Source organism: Saccoglossus kowalevskii, chromosome 22 (genome assembly GCF_978046115.1).
Source record: "Saccoglossus kowalevskii chromosome 22, keSacKowa6.1, whole genome shotgun sequence".
Classification (NCBI taxonomy): domain Eukaryota; kingdom Metazoa; phylum Hemichordata; class Enteropneusta; family Harrimaniidae; genus Saccoglossus; species Saccoglossus kowalevskii.
Genome location: NC_140662.1, coordinates 16,733,006 through 16,753,869, shown reverse-complemented (window position 1 = coordinate 16,753,869; position 20,864 = coordinate 16,733,006). Strand labels below are relative to the sequence as shown.

At 35.8% G+C, this 20,864-nt stretch overlaps 1 protein-coding gene across 1 annotated transcript; it reads right to left on the bottom strand.

Annotated features, from left to right (window-relative positions):
- Nucleotides 1–1,714: 1,714 nt before the first annotated feature.
- LOC146729061 (uncharacterized) lies at nt 1,715–20,860 on the bottom strand. The gene is given in 43 exon segments (XM_085495784.1): nt 1,715–2,223; nt 2,678–2,879; nt 3,463–3,785; nt 3,951–4,056; nt 4,153–4,343; nt 4,490–4,699; nt 4,943–5,464; nt 5,888–6,125; nt 6,288–6,448; nt 6,639–6,783; nt 7,035–7,165; nt 7,267–7,413; nt 7,591–7,725; nt 7,817–7,991; nt 8,082–8,219; nt 8,561–8,782; nt 9,127–9,255; nt 9,533–9,652; nt 9,748–9,860; nt 12,898–13,109; nt 13,277–13,384; nt 13,386–13,458; nt 13,562–13,700; nt 13,793–13,921; nt 14,087–14,235; nt 14,362–14,529; nt 14,651–14,767; nt 14,921–15,026; nt 15,194–15,399; nt 15,585–15,823; nt 15,945–16,147; nt 16,249–16,432; nt 16,844–17,056; nt 17,198–17,396; nt 17,606–17,741; nt 17,841–18,041; nt 18,256–18,545; nt 19,212–19,380; nt 19,493–19,711; nt 19,843–19,975; nt 20,086–20,360; nt 20,453–20,665; nt 20,849–20,860. Coding segments are annotated over 43 exon segments (7,767 nt in total). The 3' UTR covers nt 1,715–1,957.
- Nucleotides 20,861–20,864: the final 4 nt, after the last annotated feature.

The following is a 20,864-nucleotide window of genomic DNA, read 5'->3' as shown; positions in this document are numbered from 1 at the left end:
TCCAATAGGTCAACTCAATACACTAAGTCATGTACAGCAATGTTAATGTGTGACTTGCTGGCAAATACAAATCTGATCGATTCAGTGTTTACTTATGGAAACTTTGTGTGGGGACTCGGTTCGGCAAAATCCCGTACAAAAAATGTCTCATTTAGTTACCCTAAATTATAATTATGGTATATGTTTATGATTCAACCACTATAGCGAAAACTTGGTAACATTATTACTACTTTTACAATCTACGCAAAATTAGCACTAGACTCGCGTGAGTAGACATGTTGTGTCTCACGTACAGGGCACTTTATATCACATTTATGAAACTATCGTGAATATTCGACTTAATGTAGCAACTCATTCGAGTAATTTAATTTAACTCCCAAACATTGTAAGATATTGGCATATTCTGTCTATGATGTCAAAAGCTTAAGCCGCCTGACTTTACCAACTGCATTACTTATGTCACATAAATTGTATGACATAATAGCAAAGATACAAATACAATGCAAATTTCTTAAATGTATACGCTTCAAATGCAAAGTACCTTATAATTCTTCTTAATATGCATCCATTCGTAATTATTTCAATTAACCGCGACTTGAAGCTCGGATATAGGTGCTTGACCTGATCAACCTTTATCAACCTTTTAAAATTATTTCCAGTATGTGTAGCGATATCGATAATTTCAACTCTTTTTATATTTACCGAGCTCAAATTAAACTATTTGTGTACGTAATTTTGGTGCAATACAATGTTAAATTGCACTAACTAACTGATTACACTATTCATAATAATGAACTGTCACTGTTTGTAAATTTTGCAGCATACAAACAAATATCAAAGCTGTAGTAAATTTTTAGTCTTCGTTTAAGTTTATGTGCTTCAAATTTATCTTGTAAACCCGACAAAATTTAGCGTTGTATTACCATAAAGCAATAGGTTATGCCCGAGCTCTCCAACAAGAAATGACAATCTTCTAAGGAACGAAGAACAATATCTCCCAACAAATATAACTTACAATATTAATTTTGGCATGGACAAAATAAATGTACATTGATCGCGTTGATATTGCAAAATCTAGTACATGTAACATCGACAATAAAGAGGCTCATTAGCTTCAATACATTGATGCGACTATAGCGCCGTCTGTACTTTTTTCAAACCAACTTCAATTGCCCTTTTAACCGGTACCGGTAGTGTGGCTTTTCCATGATTAATTCAGCAAATGCATCACATTCATGGCACGGGTTAAGGTCTATCACCATCAGGTTATCGACGTCCGTGCACGTTACTTTGATATCTAGGCACAAGGATTTGCACACAATAAATTATGTTTTACCAATAGCTACTTTCCAACACATTGCACGTACGCACACCCAGTACGGTATATACTTACACGCGACGGCTGTATGCCGTGTAGATCGTACCAATGACTCCGTATAATGCAAACGAACAATAACATGCTGATAGAGTCACAATATTGAGTGCGACTACATATGCGGTCATACCGTACCCCTGTTAGCAGGATTAGTGTCTCTTAACAGGGAATGTTGTAACACGTCACGTGGCACGCTATTGTATTTTATTGTCGTGTAAATAGGCAGATAGCATTTTTTTATTACAAAATAATAATGAGCCTTTTTTTTAAAAAAAACAATGTATATGAAAGGAAGACGAATAATTTGCTGTTCACTCCAACAAACTCGAAGTCGCAAAATACTGTGAATCATTACATGCGATAATGCACTTTACTTTCTGATTATATATTTATATATATAGACACTGTAAATATGTGTTAGACCACTATCCATATCATAACTCAATATTTAAAGACATCGCTATGACAGGAATGTCGTTGATAAGTTGTATCTGATTATATGAATTAATCATTGCATAGTTAATCCATTACCATATAATATATGTACATCTAGAGTAAATGTCATCTAAAATGAACTGTTTCCTAGGAATAGGACACCACAAACGTTTTAGTACTGTACAATCCTGCTTCATTTATCGCAGTTATTGCTACATAGTGTTCCAATGCGTGATTAACACCAGTCATGCGCAGATGTGTATCTGTTGTTTCTGTCCATTTCAGTACGTCCATCCCACCCCATGCTGTGCCGATTGTGACCTCGTAAATCATAGACGAATTGCTACTGAATACATCCGTCCAGTCAAATGTCATTTCCCATTCATGAGGCCAGACACTTTGAAGGTCAGCATCTGAAGAAAATAACAAACATAGATTACCTTCTGTAATTATAGACGTCATACAAATGCTGAACAAATAATTTTAAAATGTGTCACTGACCTGTAGTGTATAATACAATGAATCACTGAAATATATTGTATATTACAATACAATATCCCATGAACCTTTACTGTGCAATGCAAAACAATATATCTCTGACCTGTCTTGTATAATACATTATGTGACAGGACTGTAATATATAGTACGATACAATAGTTTACTCACCTGTATTTTACAATGCAGTACAATATGCCCTGTTTGTGTAAACCTTTTTACTAGACAGTTTGCCCTGTCAATTTGCCGAACTTTGTGCAGTGAATGAATATTTTAGGCATCTTGAAAACTATTCGTTAGATTCCAGTATGACACTGACAATGTACTCTAATGAAAATTAATGCACATTAGAAATAACAAACTTAGACATACTTCTTGTAATTGGTGCCTCTGTTTCAACGGTTATGTTGGATACTAACACGTCACTTTCAAAACCAGCATAATTGACAGCTTTCAGATAAACTTGGTACGTTTTATAGGAACTTAACATTAAACCTTTCATTACTGTGAATAGATGGCCATTATCACCAACTTTGTACCAACTTGTGTCAACGTCATCGCCCAAAATCTTGCACTGTTAATTAGAGTGAAATGTGATTAGTTTTATTATTGATATACACAATATAAGAGACAATATGTAAATTAACAAATATAAATATTATTGTACAATTTTCAATCAGCAACCGATATAGATAAGCATTAATCGATATTTGATAAATAACATAACACGTATCATGAAATTATAACAAACTAACGAAGCTATAATTATGTAACGATTTATATTTTATGCTATGTAGTAATGAAGCCATACCACATACTGGACCAGTAGGCACACGCTCAATAGGTTGTTATATCCACAATTCTGAACAACTCCAGTTGTATTTGACAGTTCAATAGCATTCGAATATTTCGTTCACATATAGTGTATTGGGCCCGTAGTTAATATACAATACATGTATATTAATATTCATCCACCCTTTGGTAGAAAGTGCGTTTTCTCTTCCGGAAATTTCGTCGTATGTAATGGTCACGATTTGATTGTCATCGTCAACGCACCCGTATACAAACGCCGTTTCTAATCTTCTTTTAGCTGTCTAATATAAGATTGACCAAAGTGTGAAGAATATTACTATCGATAACTGACAACATCTCCTTACCTCATAGTATTCTATGCCGGTGATATCATTGAATCCTTGCCATGCAATATTAATAGCATCAGTCTGTGCTTGATGGTAACCTCGTGTGGGATACTGAGTGACGGAACTCGTTGTCAAGGACATGATAGCGTGATCTGTATTTGGTGGTTCTGTCACTATGGTAACCCCATTTGAAGTAATCTGGCTTTGAAGCCCATCATAATTCTGACATCGCACTGTGCTAAACAACGTTTGTCCATGTGTAACAGACAATTCAGATTCGGATGAAATAAGCGTGTCTGTTCTTTCGAATGCCTGTATTTCAGCGGATCCCGGAGTCAGCCCTGAAATAATGAAACACGAATGTCACGAATTGTAAGATGATATGCGGATGTAACACATATTATATGAATACAGCATTGGTTAATCGGTTGCTTCTAACAGTGATTTATTGAAAAAATTGTATATATTCACACAAAATTCCAGAGTTAATCAAGAACGTCGCTTACCTATCGCCCACTCACAGTAATCGACGCCACTTTCATCATCTGTGACTAGCCAATTTAGTTTAATAGTGTTTGCACTCTGGTATATTAAATCATCACCATCACCGTCCTATTTCGTGATGAATAAAAAGTAAGATATAAATTCCTGCTTCTGAATAAACCTGGGCGAAATTGGTGTATTGAAAGTAGATATCAAATAAAATACCTTGATGCAACACAACTGTGGAGGAGTCAGGTCAACAAGAATCGCGTCGGAATAAATGACTGACCGAAGACCAGCAGCATTCAAGATGACCACCGTTACATGGATGGAGGATCCCGAATTCAAAATAAGATCTTGCTTATCACCGTGTGTATTACGCCCTACTGATGTAAATCCTTGTAACTGTGTTCCACCTGAAAGGGAGATAATGGTTCAATGAAATATACTCGTCAAAATCGCCAAACTGAAACATTACATTTCTTTACTAAATTGATTGGTTTTCATTGTCAATAAAAGACATGTTTGTATGAGGTCATACAATCGGACCCGTAATTGTTACCTTGAACAGTGCCAATAGCCCACATAGAATCAACTATTGGGCTTTCCACATCGACAGCATGCCACCTTGCATGGACAGAGTTCCACTCATGCTGTACAAGTGTCTCCACATGTACTGGACTTGACAACTGATTCATTAGATTTGGAATTGCCGGAGGATCCCGCGGTCCCAGCCCAATGTATCGTACTTGAACATTATCAATGGCGATACCTAGAAAAGAGTGACATGTATGAAAACATAGTTACAAGGCATATTATACACATAGTGCATGTCCATATGTCAGATACATTTTCTTTCTGTTTACTTTAGTCATTTTTAATAATGTATGAAAAATGTAAACTGTTAAAATGTAACGAAGTATGTAGCCTGTTAGACATGGTTAATAATTGATGATTGACAAAATCTCTAACACAAAGTCTATATTTAGTATTTCCAAATAACGCATATTCTCACCATTGTTTAATCCCACTGATCCAATTGTAATTGTAGAACTTGTTTCCATAGCAATAAAATAGAATACATGACGTTGCCATATCATGTTATCAATGTCTTGGTGACTATCTTGTCTGCCCGGTCGTTGATAGAGAGGAAACACGTGATGACTTTCAGGAAGTTGAATGAAGCCTTCTTGTGATAATAAAGGCGTTGATGACGAATATATATGACTTGTGTAGAAGATTACTTGATACTTGCTTCCGATAACCGATTGAAAACTCTGGTGCACCTCGCCGTATAGTAGTAAGAATGAGTCACCGTTTTGTGCATACTGGCTTTGCGACTTTATTTCACTGTTTCCATCGATTATCCATCCATGAATGTCCTCAAATGAAGGGTTGCGGAGAACATTTGCACCAAACGAGAATCGTTCTTCCACATTGGGCGCTGTGTCGTCTATGACAACCCCGTTGGAGACTGCTGCCACAGAATGTAGACCTGCAACATCAATTGCTGTCACCTGGGAAAAGCATTTTTGTCCTGAAATCGAAATTAATTGAAAATGTTTTATATATGTGTATATCGATATACGAGTTGAGTTGAGAATTAATTGCCGCCAGTAACTTCTTGGATTACAGCTCATTCTCAGTTTACAGTTGTAACAGTCGAAGTCACCATCTTGAATCACAGAAGACCCATATCTCGCGCATGCGTAGTGCGACGACCAGCCCCTTCAATTACAATGTGAGCTTATATGAGACATATGTTTCCTATATTTAATTAATAGCACTACTAAGAGTAACTGTGTGTATATACTCCATATCTTTTACCGTATAGCTTTAATTAAACAATTGTTTAGTTATGCAAGTATTTCACAGAAATAATTGATGTAGGTCAGAAAATTGGTAGTTCATAACATTTTCAACACATATGTATAAAAATAACATTTAACTGAATACTAACCATTGGATAAGACAGCTGATTTTGAGGCTGATAATTGTAATCCAACATTCTCGCACGCTACAATATCCTCAGCACCGGGAGAGCTACCAACACACCAAAGGTAATGGCTGATATAGGATTGTAAATCTGAGAAGCCATGCCATGAGGCAGAGATCGTGTCAGTGATATTTTGGTATTCAGCATCGTGTAAACCAAAGCCGTCATAAACAACGCCTGTTGTTGGGACAGTGTTGTCAACCTGTATGTGAAACAAGGCAAACGTATGAGAGAATGTAGGATATTGTCATTTGTACAAATACTACACATCCGTTGATATTACCTTTTATCTGAATAAAGTGCCCATCACACACATTACTACAAATAATATTTGTATTGTGAAAAACTAGAGCAGGCTACTTACAATAAACCCATCCGATGATGCCGTTATATAGAGCCCTGCATTGTTAATTGCTCGCACATTAGAGTAATACTTCACTCCTTCCAATAAGGATAAACTAGTGAGCTGCACTTCAAATACGGAATTTGTAACAGTGTTTGAATTGAAGGATGATACATCTTCCCCTGTGATGAGAACATATAATGTTTATATGTGTTGAGGAACAAACATATAAACGTAAATAGATATATCAGATATTAGATTTCGTTTGGGACATGTATAAATACACAAAACATTCAAATATCTCTCATATACAATACACCGTATAACAGAAAATAATGTTGTTATGTTATTCGTTGTATAAATAACACTAACCTCCAATGTATGTACTTAGCGACACACTGAAATGTGCAATACCCCCTACGTCTATAAAGACATTCCTCCATGACACCCCTACGGAGTTTGTGGACGTTGTAAAATCTATATCCAATATATTATTCAGATCCACTACATCTTTCACCTACGCGGATAAATCATTAAATCCGTGTCAAATTATGCTGCTTAAATCGAATATGCAAGGTTTCTTTATTAGTACTCGTTTGAATGCGAATAATAACAAAAATGTGCATGGATAGTAGCTAAATCTACTATTAGGATAAGTATGACATGATTTTCTTGCCATGTTGAATTGCTTGTGCAAAAATACCCCTGGTAAATATTATTTGTACAAGAATACAATATATTAAATCCGGGAACGAATTTATAGCATACCTTTCTTGAAGTTGATACTGCAGGTGGCGTCGAGTCCGATTCCATCCCGTCAGACTGGAAAATGGCATAAGTATCACTATTGTACCACGCCTTCACGTAGAATACATAAATAACGTTTGGTTCAAGAGCAACTAAGTCAGGAAGAGAAGAAGTGCGCGATTAACGTTAGTCTTGCGAAGATAAATAATTTATCGTGATATCATGTTATTGATATTAACAATATGAGACTTACACTTGTTTTTTTCCAACATTAGAACTGCATTCGTTTCAAGACCGACGTCGTGCCAAACACGATCAAATACAACATCTAATACACTGGAGCCTGGTTGATCATCTTTACTTCCAGCAGACCACTCATATCTTATCACTGACTGTGACCCTATCATGAGAAAATCAGTTATAATGGACGCAATTCAATACAATATTAATAAGCATTAATTATGTAGGTGATACTTCAATGTAATTTTGATCTTTGACACTGAATAGTGGTTATTTGGTTTGCTATGCCATTATGTTACTTGGGTGAATTAGCGAGTATTTTTTTTTTCATTTCTACCTCCAGATAATGTCCTCCATTTTGCTGCCAATGAGCATTTCGATGGAGTATAATCTTTGTCTTCAAAAATTGATCCATCTAATTTTCGGTATTCCGTGACGTCAACTATCTCAACTTGCTGGTACGATTCATCACCTAGGCAACAAATTACACAGTAATTAGTTAATCGATCATGATTGTAAACAGACTAAGTGGCAGAAACTAAATTATGAAAGTGAAACCGTACCTGTGACGTCAATACATCCTGTTGTTTCGTGACAGAGCTGGTTCTGTGGTGCACATGTACAGTCCCCTTGACACGACTGGGCTGAACAACGCCGCAACAATGACAATATTCCACTGTTAGTATTGGATGATACAACCTCAAAGGTGTCATGAGCTTCGTAACTACGTAGTCCAACCTATCATATAGAGCGCACAATGTTAGTGTCTAGCCATAGAATACCAAGAATTATTCGAATCATAATTGATATTTTCAAAGACGTTCATACCCCATTCACTGCCCATATTGACACGTAGATATGTTCTCCTGGTGTTATGTCTCTGTTAACATCTATCATGGCTGTTTGTATAACGCCCTCGTCGTAATGTGTTGTTCCTCCAGCGTAATCAACTCTAATAGGGCCATTCTGTGCAAGATACATGTACCAAGTAAAACAAGTCATGTTCAACATCACAATATTATTGATAGTGATAAATACATGGTATCAAAATACATTTCGTTTGTATCATGTCTAAGGGACATATTGTGAAATATTGTCTGTTTCTGAGTTAATGTGTAATATTGTTTCGCAGTCTACATTTATTGTCTTAGTTACACAAAACTTCGTTCTAAGTCAATTGTTCCACAAGTCATGCACCGACGGAAAGTAAGTTCTAAAGTAACCTAGAACCCAATGAGATGTAGAATGGAATAATGCCAAGTGGCACAACACGGGGATCATTTAAGACGAATTACCAAAAAACTCACCAAGGTTAAGTCATTTCCACTGAAGTACGTCCCGACAGTGATAAAATAGTTACTAATGCCAGAGTGGATATCGGCAAAACCCAGCCATGCTATGTTGATTTGTGCTGGGTTACTGGCTTGAGCTAAATTGTAAGTCATCCATCCATCTCTGTGTCTTGCTAAGTCTGCCGCATGTTCCGTATCTACAGCAAACATACCAACTGTGGGTGGCGTTGAATCGACCTATGTGACAATGAAAGTAAAAAAACAAAACAAGTGTAGCCAATCTAGTGTACAAGTTTGTGACACATATGATGCCAGATATTTGTTTCTATGAAGTAATTTATCTGCATTAAGTTTCAATTTAATATCGTTCCCTTTAAGGCCTCATATATGAAATCATGTGCTCATTCCATGTACAGATGGTATAACTTCGATAATATTGTAATAGATCATGCGATTTATATTGTAACTGGACTAGCGGTTTGTGGCGATATCTTAAAGAAAGCCTTGGTTCACCAGGTATCTGATATTTTTAGAAGAATGTTGTGGGCAAGTTTGATTTCAATGTATAATCCTAAACTTACCAGTAAACCTTGGCTGATACTAGATGTGCACAGCTTAGCTCTGTTACATGAAATAACTTTAGCATAATATGTATAGCCATCCTTTAGAGACAAATCTGTGAATGTGTATTCTCGATCACCACCATTGACCTGAAAAAAAAACTCATTAATGTATAATTCAATGGCAAATGTCCTGTGTACAAACAGTGTATTTTGTACATGTTATACATGTCGCTATGAGGTCGGTATTGAAATCCAGCGCTCTTAAACTATATTTTCATGCTAATCAATGTACAGATAATCGAAACAGATAACCGTTTACAATTAATTATATTGGTAAACATGTTATTTGTATATACGATTATAAAAACAAAAGCGTTACACATATCTCGTAGATATAACATTCATGTGATAAGCATTAACTGACCTTTACTGGATCAATATCTAACTCGGACTGTTGATGTGTGAAAATGGAGACACTCTGTGTATCAATATGGCTTTCTTGGTCACTGACATCCCATGTAACTTTTATCAAGGATCGCCATGTCTGATTGAGAAGGAGAAGAATCATATTTTCGGTTAATGTTACCGTGAGTTAGTAGTACAGATTGAGCATTTCACAAAATAGAACGACGCCAATACCTGAGTGTTGTCCATGAACGATCCCTGACTTGCGTCGAAGGCTGCAGGCGTTGTTATATTTGGAGGAGTTTCATCAACTGCAAAACCGTTTGAAGATGCTTCCACAAAGAGTCCTAATCGGATGGTAAAAGCAACGAACGAATTTAGCAAATATAATGAAGCAAAATATATTTGTATTTGTATTTGTATTTTGTATTTATTTATTTACACCAGAAAAAGAAAATATACATAACACAATTAATTTTTCCTTTTTATCACTGCAAAGGATTCTGGTGTGGGTCATGGAAATAGCTCATTTGAGCTAGTCGAGTCCTAGACCCGGAATAAGAAATAATACTGTACTGACGTGCGGATTATCATAAATTTATCATATACATATATTTTTATCGTGAAGTGGCGCAACATTATAGTTCAATTACTAAATATCAAAATTAAATAAATAAGTCATTGAAATTGCTGAGTGAATATGAACATTATTTTGTCGCACAATAAACAAATCACTAAATTTAATAAATCATTTTCTACAAAATAAACTAATCACTAAACTGCAAAATCAAGCAAACAATCAGTCTGTCAATGACACAAATATCAAAAGGTACTCATATATATGTATATGTGATTTGTATGCTCTATCCTGATATGGTGAATAATCATAATTCAATTGAATAAATAAGTCACTTAATTGCAAAATAAATAAATTAATATTTTTCTAATCGCAAAACAATCAATCACATTGTACAAACTACCAGTCAATTAGTCGGCTTGTCAATCAGTTAATCAGTCAGTCTGTAGTGAGTTGTCAACCAATAGTCGTATAATTAATCTGAATATTCAGATATAAGTTCAGCTTTCAGACAATTTTTAAGAAAAATATCTACTAATATTGGCATTTTGTAGTTCTGGTCTTAGTGAATTCCAATGCTTAATTGTTGCAAACTTTATGTTATGCTGGGTTATAGAAAGTTTTGTTTTTGGTATAGAGAGGCTGCCACTTCTATTTATTTTAGTGGGATAATTATGAGAAGGGGTGTTGATGTAGGTATCAGGACAGCGTGCGAAACGATTTTTATTTAAATCGAAAATATATAGACAAGAGTGGAATTTACATAGTTTGTGAATGTCCAGAATTTGAAGAGAACGGAACAGTGTTGCAGAATGCGAGTTCCATTTTGAAAAAGTGATAAGCCGCACAAGTCTTTTCTGGAGTCGTAGAATCGGTTCAAGAAGGGTAGGATAAGCGTTTCCCCATATTTCAACACAGTACGTTAAATGTGGAAGAATCAGGGTATTATATAATAGAATAAGAATATACTTTGGGACATAATGTCGAATTTGTGAGATTATACCAATTTTAGAGCTAAATAATTTAGTGACTTTGTTAATATGAGATTTCCAGTTCAAAGACGAATTTAGATTGACACCCAAGTAAGATACTGATGTTACGCCCTCTAACGGTACATTATCAATTTCTAGGGATCCATTAATATGAACTTGTTTTTGTGGAGTTTTAATTACCATATAATTTGTTTTGTTGGCATTAATTGTTAGTTTGTTAGCTTTACACCAGTCAACGACTTTTTTTAAATTCTGTATTAATAGTATTAAGATTAATTTGGTTAGATTTATGTGAGTTGAATAGGTTAGTGTCATCTGCAAATAAACGAAAATCAAAGGCATTGGTACTGGAGTTAATATCATTAATATAGAGAAGAAATAATAGAGGGCCGAGTATTGAACCCTGGGGAGTTCCACATTTAACTTGGTTTGGGGGTGATACGGTACCATTGACATCCACTGTCTGGAGACGATTTTCTAGATAACTGTGAAACCATTTAAGTGGCAGGCTTCGAATCCCATAATGCTCTAATTTTTGTAATAAAATGTGGTGGTCAATTGTATCGAATGCTTTCTTTAAATCTATAAATATACCAAATGTGATGTAATCTGCGTCCATTTTGTCTGTGATGTCAGTAATTAGATCTACAAGTGCAAGTTTGGTATTGTAATGTTTGCGAAAACCATATTGAGTCGGCAAAAGAATATTAAATTTATCAAGGAACGCTAAAAGTTGGGATTTAACAACAGATTCAATAATTTTGCTTAGAATATGCAATAAGGAAATGGGTCTGTAGTTGCTTATTTCTAAAGGTGAACCTTTTTATATATGGGGGTAATTTTAGCGATTTTTAGTAGATCTGGGAAAATACCTGTAGTAATGGATAGGTTAATGATATGGGCTAGGGGACTAGCAATGTGTTGGGCAGCATGGATTATTGTTTTTGGATGAATATGATCTGGGCCCATAGCTTTGCTGGGATCTAAACGCCCGATCTCATTAATGACGTCATTTTGACTAACTGGACGCAGGAAGAAAGAAGCTGTGTAATGATTATCAGAAAGGTAGTTTGTAAAATGTTCAGGAGAATTGATTTGAGCAGCTAGGGCTGGTCCAACATCAGTGAAAAAATCATTGAAATTCTGTGCAATATCGATATCCTTTGATAAAACTTCCCCCGTATTGGATTTAATAACCTGTCTTGGAGACATAGAAATATTATTGTTTAAAATGCTATTTATAATTTTCCAGGTTTTATTAGTATTTCCAGTCGAAGACTGGAATTTGGCTGAATAATAGTTTTTTTTTTAGCTTTTTTGAGCAGTTTTGTCAGAAGGTTTCGGTATATCTTGTATTTGTTACCAACTTGAATATTGTTGGGAAACCTTTTCATTTTAGAAAATAATTTGTGTTTTGTTTTAGTTGAAATAAGAAGACCTTTCGAGAGCCAGGGCTTACAAAACGATTTGCTATTAACATTACATTTTTTAATTGGGGCGTGCCTTGATGCAATAGCACTGAAAGCATCACAGAAAATCTTGAGTGCCCGATTTGGTTCATCACAATTATAAATTGGCTGCCAACATGTATTGTTCAAATCGGAAACAAATTTGTCACGGTTATAATTTGAGAAGTCACATTTGTAAAATATCTTGCCTTGATTGAAATGATGATGTAAATTTTCGTATATAGAACAAATGGGAAAGTGGTCACTTATATCTGAGAGTATTGTATATGTATTGCTATTACGTACTATTTGATTACAGTAAATGTGTAATACTACTTTCGCAGAACGCCATACACGTAAAACACACCTGCTTTGTTGTACGCCCTCACCGTTACATATATCATAGTGTTTAGGGGCAAATCTTGTGACATTTGGGAAATAAACACTTTCTCTGTTAAATGCAGCGTCGTTGGTGGTACAATTTCCTCTCCTCCAACGGTGGTTCCTGCTCTCCATTCATAATGGGATATCTGTGACTGTGGGTCATGGAATCCGTACCAGTGTGCAGCCATTGTTGATCTGTTTGAAACCAATTGTTGTTGTTGTTGTTGTTAGAGATGTATACGTTTAAAGAAATTTGCACAATATCTAAATTTGGTGACTACTTGTGCCACCAATGCAGGATGGAGTTTCTATAGTAATTGGAAATATTATATATAGATATGTCGCTCATATCAGTATCATACCTTGATGTTTGATATGCAATGTCAGGACCACTAATCCCGTCATGCACTGCGCCTCGGACTGGGGGAGAGTTATCTATCAGGACACCGTCTGACGTCACTGTTGTACATGGCAGCATTGCAAGCTATAACGGTCGTATAATACGTGAAACCAGGTTTCAAATTTAGGTTATCTGCTGTCATCTCTGAAATTAAGCAAAACAAATATGTGGCGTTTAGAGCAAAATTGATATGCATACATATTGTACTGTGTTGAATCGTGTCGAATTGTATTGTATTGTCACTTACCAGTTACTACACCCACATACTGTTCTCCCCTTGTATCATCACAAACTTTGCATGTACCAATTGCCCATGTATATGTAGCAATACCAGTATGTGGATCACTAAAACCAGTCCACCTTGCCGTTAAGCTGCTCAGATCCGTCTGTTATTTTACAAAATAGATATTAACTCAATATAAATTGTATTTATTTTAAAGCAATTGATATTTGCCGCAGCCAATAACAAATAATTTACCTGAACATCAAGGTCAATTTGATCAGCAGAAACAGTTCCATCATAAACATAACCAGCAATTGGGGGTGACGCATCAACAATAGTGGCCCATGATATTGCCATGGTTGACATTCCAGCTCCATTGTATGCCTAAAAAGTAGAATCAGTACAATTATTCAATTCGCAAGTACTATCAACTTATACAGGAATATTACAAAAACATGTGTATAACATGGTCGGTAAGGGGGACATGTATCCGGCATATCCCATGTGTGTAATAAACTATACCCAACGCTTGTCTAAAATAGCTCTTACCTTAACTGAAACATAATACGCATGGCCTTCTTTTAATTCAAGGTCAATGTTTTCATCCGATGTTCCTTCTTCGGAGTTAATAACAGTAAACGGCATAATATCTGCAAAACCTGGGAGTGACCCAACTGCCCATTCATATATAGAAATACCTGTATATATATATAAAAACGAAGAAATCAATTTATATGATGTAATACACAAGAGTAATAAACATCGAACTATGAAGACTAATATATTCTTAAGCTTATAATCACATTCATTGCATGTCCACTTACCACTTTCTAAATCAACAAACAGTCCTCGCCAACTAGCACTGACAGATGAAGTTGAAACATGGAAAGACCCGCCAATGTTGATTTTCACATCTGTCTTCTGTGGTGGCGTTGTATCTATGGTGACTCCGGGTGATACAGATATAGTGGTGAGGCCCACAAAATCGGTTGCTTAAAAGAACGTAAACACATATATTTTAGTTGGCGATTGTTTAATGATAGAAACGTGGTGTAATAATCACAGTAAAACATTGCTATGCTAAAGTTCATGTAAGACCAAATTAATTGTCACCTTTTACGGTAGCGTAATATGTATATCCATCCTGTAAATCTAAACCATGAGCCACAGCTCTGTTTGTAATTCCAACATCTATGAAGTCCTGTACATCCACTCCATCTGGTGAAGACCCTGAAACAGGAAAAGGAGTGTGTAATAACTGTCGTTTCTGTTTTATTTTTAAGGAAATATTTGAAACTGGAGTTGGTAGCACATAATATACTTTTACGAATAAGAATGACATTTAGGCAGAAAATGTCTTTACCTCGGAAGCTAAATACTCACCAATAGCGCATTCGTATTTTCGAATTCCTGAATGATGAGTGGTACGGCCTTCCTCTTCTACGTCAACAAATGACTGCCAGTTAACAACAAGTTCAGATATAGCTGACTACACAGACAAGTATTGAAGTAGAAAACAAAAATATATGTATATAATGATTAATGTTTAAACGTAGTTATGTGATTGTTTTTATTGTAGTTGATGATAATGTATAGCATCAATCGTGTTGAGCTGATATATGACATCGAATGGCAAACAAGAATATAACCACTCACTTGGTAATGTTGTTCTCTCCATCCAATCCATACATTGCCTTGTAAAGGTGGGCTTTGGTCAACGGTGATGCCATCAGAACACACTGATATCTCTGGTAGTAACACTTCTACATATTCATATACCTTCTTTGTGGCATTTGAATATATGCATACATAATATCTTTGGCCATGAACTAATGGTAGATCGTGAATGTTGATAAAGTTTTCTTTTTATAAGATAAATTAAAATATTAACTATAAGTGTCATGGAAGAATATTAACTTGAAATTCATGCATCTTATGCTTTACGTTGATGCGAACTATTCTTCATTTGAATGATGGATTGATGTGGATTTTGTTTATATATGCCCTAACGTATAAAAAGCCTCTCATACAACGTATATCAGTGAACTTACATTTGTACTTCCACAGGCCATCACTTCTGGTGAGCTACAGTCATACTCCTCATATGTAATATGTCCATCGTTAGATGTCAAATACGCCCAGCGTTGAATGCTGTCATCAGATATAACCTTCCAGTCATACTGATTATATCGTAGAGTAGGCCATACTGCCGCGAGTTTATGTGTGGCCCGAGTATATTCAGCATCAGGCTGGTTCCAGTGGGCGTTTATTTCAAGAAATATATCCCTATAATAATAATAATGGTGTTATATGGTGGGAATTGAACTTAAGTGGCTTTGAGAAAACTATAAAGTATGTCGGACACAGTGAATTTTTAGTATTTCAGTACAAAAACAGGTGCACTAACCCATTATCATTACTCTTTTCATCCCAACTACCAGAGGCATCTATCACTATATTCGGTACAATCAGTACAGGATTGTATGCATCACAGTCGTATATGTCTTTATATACAGTGGTGTAGAGACCAGCTTTAGTGTAACCACGGAGACCAATTTGTAAACACTCAGTGAATTGTAAGCTGTGATCAAGTGATGCTCTATAAGTCATCTATAAATCATAGAAGTCATAAAGTTTAGAGTGTTGTTAGGAGCTAGCTAAACATAATATAAATATGTCTTCCTTATAATGTGGTAAAAGTACACGTTTACCTCGTCCCCTACATGGACAGGGTCTTCTAATAACTGCCAAACAAACAAGGCATCACCATGACGACTGTTGGTTTTGATAGTTATTGTCCACTCATAATAATCAATGTATTCAATAACGTCACGACCGGTCATCTGTAGATTGTGTCCAAAACTGCGCCATGAGAACTCCAATTCATCTGTCTCACTGTGTTCAATGATAAAAACAATCAAACGTGCAAAACTGTATTATATATTTTATAATTCATAGAATAAGCTTTCCGAAAATATATAGTTTTGTGGACAAGAAAGGTCATCTTGGTTTCCTAACTAATTAAAATACCTGTCAGGTAAACTGCATCTCTACCTTAATAGAAAAAGTCAGTGTAGATATCAGTGTAAACACAACATATACCATCATCTTCCATCATTTTGCATTCATTTGAACAAAGCACTGCCATAATATGGTCACTGTCAGGAGGTGGTGTTTACATAAAAATAACGGTTTATATGGGTATAGCATCATCTTAAAAAGGAGGTCCCTGTGTATATCTACAACATTCTACCTGAAAACATTGTTCATGATATAAAATTTCTCCATTCCAAGGTGTTTACTTACTTGTAATACTTGACATATGAGATGCCTTCAGATGATGGTGGATATGGCAGAATGGTGACGCCATCACTGGTGACTGGTTGAAAACACCCGACAGTGTGGCAGAATTTCACGATAGAACGATAAATGTCACCGGGATGAAGTTGCATAGCCGTGTGAGCAGTGTAAGCCATACCAAGGTTTTCAAAGTCTTTCACAAAGTCCCATACATCAGATCTACAGATCAACAACCACAATGTTAATTAAAATATACATTCATGGAATAGCGCATTACAAAATATAATACGTTAAAGTACGTTATAAATAACAGAACATTCAAAGATGAACAGAACAGGAGTTATCTGAGAGAACACTCACCCATTTGTACGTTCAAGTCTCTGCACTCCCCAATGAACATCTGTAATGTAATCACTTATATCACCTGATATGTTCCAGTATGAGGTAAGTGAAGACATTGATGCCTGAAATTCAAGATCTTCCTGGCAAACATGACGTCCATCGTTACTATGGTGACTGAAGGTTCCAGTATTCGTGTGTTCTGTCGGTAAGCCTGAAACTGAAAAATAAGTGTGTAACAAATTAAATTGTCTGCAATAAGGTTCAACCACAGTGACGATATAAAATTCACAATAGTGATTATAGTATTTGTCATGTGTACATAATTCTCACTACAGCTATTGCCAGTAAACAATGTCAAATGATTCTTTTATAAGGCAGCTTGCAAACAAAGTAACTTCAATTGTCCAATTGAGATATATTCCATACCTGCTCTAGTGCATCCCAATCCATCATAAACCTTTGCTGACGTCAACACATCTTGATCTGAAAGTATCCGAACTCCATCAGAACTCACTGCAACACTACCAACATCATTGGACGCTCTTACGGTAGCGAAGTATTTCTATATAATCAAAAAAATAAAACAAACACAGACATTGTAAAAACACGGAAAACATTACTCAATGTATTTTTAGACGTTGCGCATATCTTGTTATATTACCTTGAATTTTTCTAAGTTCAGTCCATTAAAATCAAGATATGTTTGGCCCACATCCGCAGCTTTAAAACCAACAACATCTTCTTCCCCAGGTGTCGTGCCTAAGGCAGCTTCATAACGCACATCCAGATATGGATGGGAAAACCCAGACCATCGGATATGTAGTGATGTTGTAGAAGTCTGGAAATCTATGTCATGAGGTTCCTGGGAAAGATAAGGTTCTGATTTTTCGACAATGATTCCAGAAAATACAGTTCCAAAACACGTAAGTGATCAATGGTTCTAGCCACATGATCCAAAAACTAAGTTTAAACAAAGTACCTTTACGCTTTACTATCGTCATATAATCTATCATAAAAATAATTACAGTACAAATATAATGTATCCATTGCATGCAATTTAAAGTGACGTCACTTACCCCATATAACTCAGTATATTCACTTAGTGGAAGGATATCACATACAATGCCTTTCGATGGTGGTTCAACCACATGCCTGTAAGCTGCTGACTTTGCAATACTGATTAACCCAGCAGTGTTTGTTACGCGGATGAATACGTAGTAGGAATGATCCCCATGTAGATGCCAATTAAGTTTATCAACTGATATAGAAACACATGACGGTGGTCGTTCAGATACACATAGATCATTGTCATGATGGTCGTCTAAGATTGTGAAATCTAATATGTTTGTATCATGGGTAGTTGTACCTGTAAAACCATAATAATATATCACTTGATAAAACTAATACTTCAAAAGTATTATGCGCTACATCACAGGCCGGGCGTTTGTTATAAAATACACTACTATTTGATGTGGTGATTACTATTCTATGTAACACAATTGTTTTTTGTTGTTGATTGTTGCTGAATAATGACTGAAATAATGTTTTTAATCATGTTTTCATGCCAGATGGCAATGTTTGGAGACATTTTGATTTACTATGTTAAATTTGCATGAAATTGTCAATATGTACACAAGTAGGATTCAAGCATGGGATCGTCCGAGAGAGTTGATAGTATAAACAAGAATGCTATGTTGGGGGCTGCACTTTTTCTTTCCGCAACAAGGTTTTCAATATGGATAGGGATCATATACGTTTTACAAGGTTGTCATTATTAGCTAAGCTTCAGAAAAGGGGTGACAGATTAAGGTATGGCTCTGCGTGCCAGTGTTACGGTTTGAATCTGAGTAAAAAAATACTGTCACCAGAAAATATTGTGTGATGTTATCTCAAACAATGGGAAATGGTGGGGATCACAGTTACACATATGATAATGGCATTTATTATTTCAATACAGGTAAACAAATGCAGAGACATGAATATGGCTGTACATATGCACAAAACAAAAAGCGAATTTCATCTGCAGACTTACCAACGCCATACTCAAAGCGTATCAGAGGCTCGGCATCTTCCCCGTCATAAAAATCGTCTTGGTTCCAACGAGCCACAAGGTAACCTACATCACTATATGTCTCCAAGGTAACATCAATGTCGCCAGTGAAGACTGGGGGTGTCACCTCAACAAAGAGTGGTCCAATAACCTGTGAACAATGTAGTCATATATTTAGCATATTATGCTGGTTATACTAACAGAACGAATTCACTGTTTCAAAGAACAATCAATACAAAAGTAAAACCCCTCATTTGACTGACCTTTGTTTGTGTCAACTCTGCTCGGTTGATGGATTTCAAAACCACATAGAATTGTAAACCTTCAGCCAAATTAGGGTGGTAAGTAAGAAAGTTCCTGTGTGAATTGGTGGAGGTAAATGGTAGTATGTCAGGACTCAGTCCAGAAGATGTGGAACTTAAACCAACTTCATAGTCGTATATCCCGCTTTCAGGATCATCTCCTTGCCAACTCAAAGAGAACTGAAATATTGAAAATAGCCTAATAAGTTAATGCACCATGGGTGATATATCTATTCGATCATAATGCATTTCCTATCAACTACATAACGACTAATGTGAAGGTAAGTGTATACTAGAGTAGTTGAACATACATGGTTTTCTTTATTGTAATATATAACAGTTGATAAAGGTCCAGCATCTATGCATTCCGTATCAGTACTTGTAATATCTTCAGATGGGTTTAAAGGCAGTAGTTCTATATCACTGTCAAGCCTTGCTACATTTCTGTAAACAGATCAAACTATTTATTGCAATAACAAGCGTTGAGGTGTTTCCTTTTTCAAATAAGAGGAATGAAATCAGGATTTAAGACAGCAAGAGAATTGTTCATATACCTGCATTCGTCTGAAACATTAACTACTTGGTGGCGATATCTAGTAGTATTCACCATCCACACGTCACCATCACCCTCCTTGATCACACCAGCTTTTATAATAGCATCATCTATGACAATTTCACTGAGTGTTGGTGGTGAAGTATCAATGGTGATACCATCAGAACAAACTGGATTTGATGGTTCTAATGCTCGATTATATGCAACTACAGTACAATGATACGTTCCTATATATGGGGCTGTCCATTCTGCATACGTTGAAGTTGTGTTTATAGCCTAACAAAGAAAAAATAATATAAGATAAGTTCGATGGTTTACCATGTGAAATTCAAAGACAAGTTATAAATAAACAAGTTTGTTTCACGTACCGGCTCTGTTATTGGAATATCAAGTGTATCATCTTGCATTTCTGAACAACTTTCGCCAAAGATGTAAACATAAAAGAGTATCCCACTTTCTCTGTCAAAAAATCCATCCCAAGATGCGAATATTTGAATGTCCTGTTGATAGTCCAAGTCCGTTTCTCCTGTCCGGCTATCATGTACAGTGCCCTCATGTGGCGGACTTGTGTCAACCGTAACCTAGTGTATGTGATGCATATATAATCTATATTATCAGTGTGGTATTGAAAGAATTAGGATGTACAACTCCATTATAGTATACTTTATACTAGGTAATAATTACATACCCCGAATTTACATCATTTACAAGTTCCTACTGAGGCTCCAATGATAGGCAACTGGTATTGACTGCCAAACTAATACGTTTGACGTCATGCTA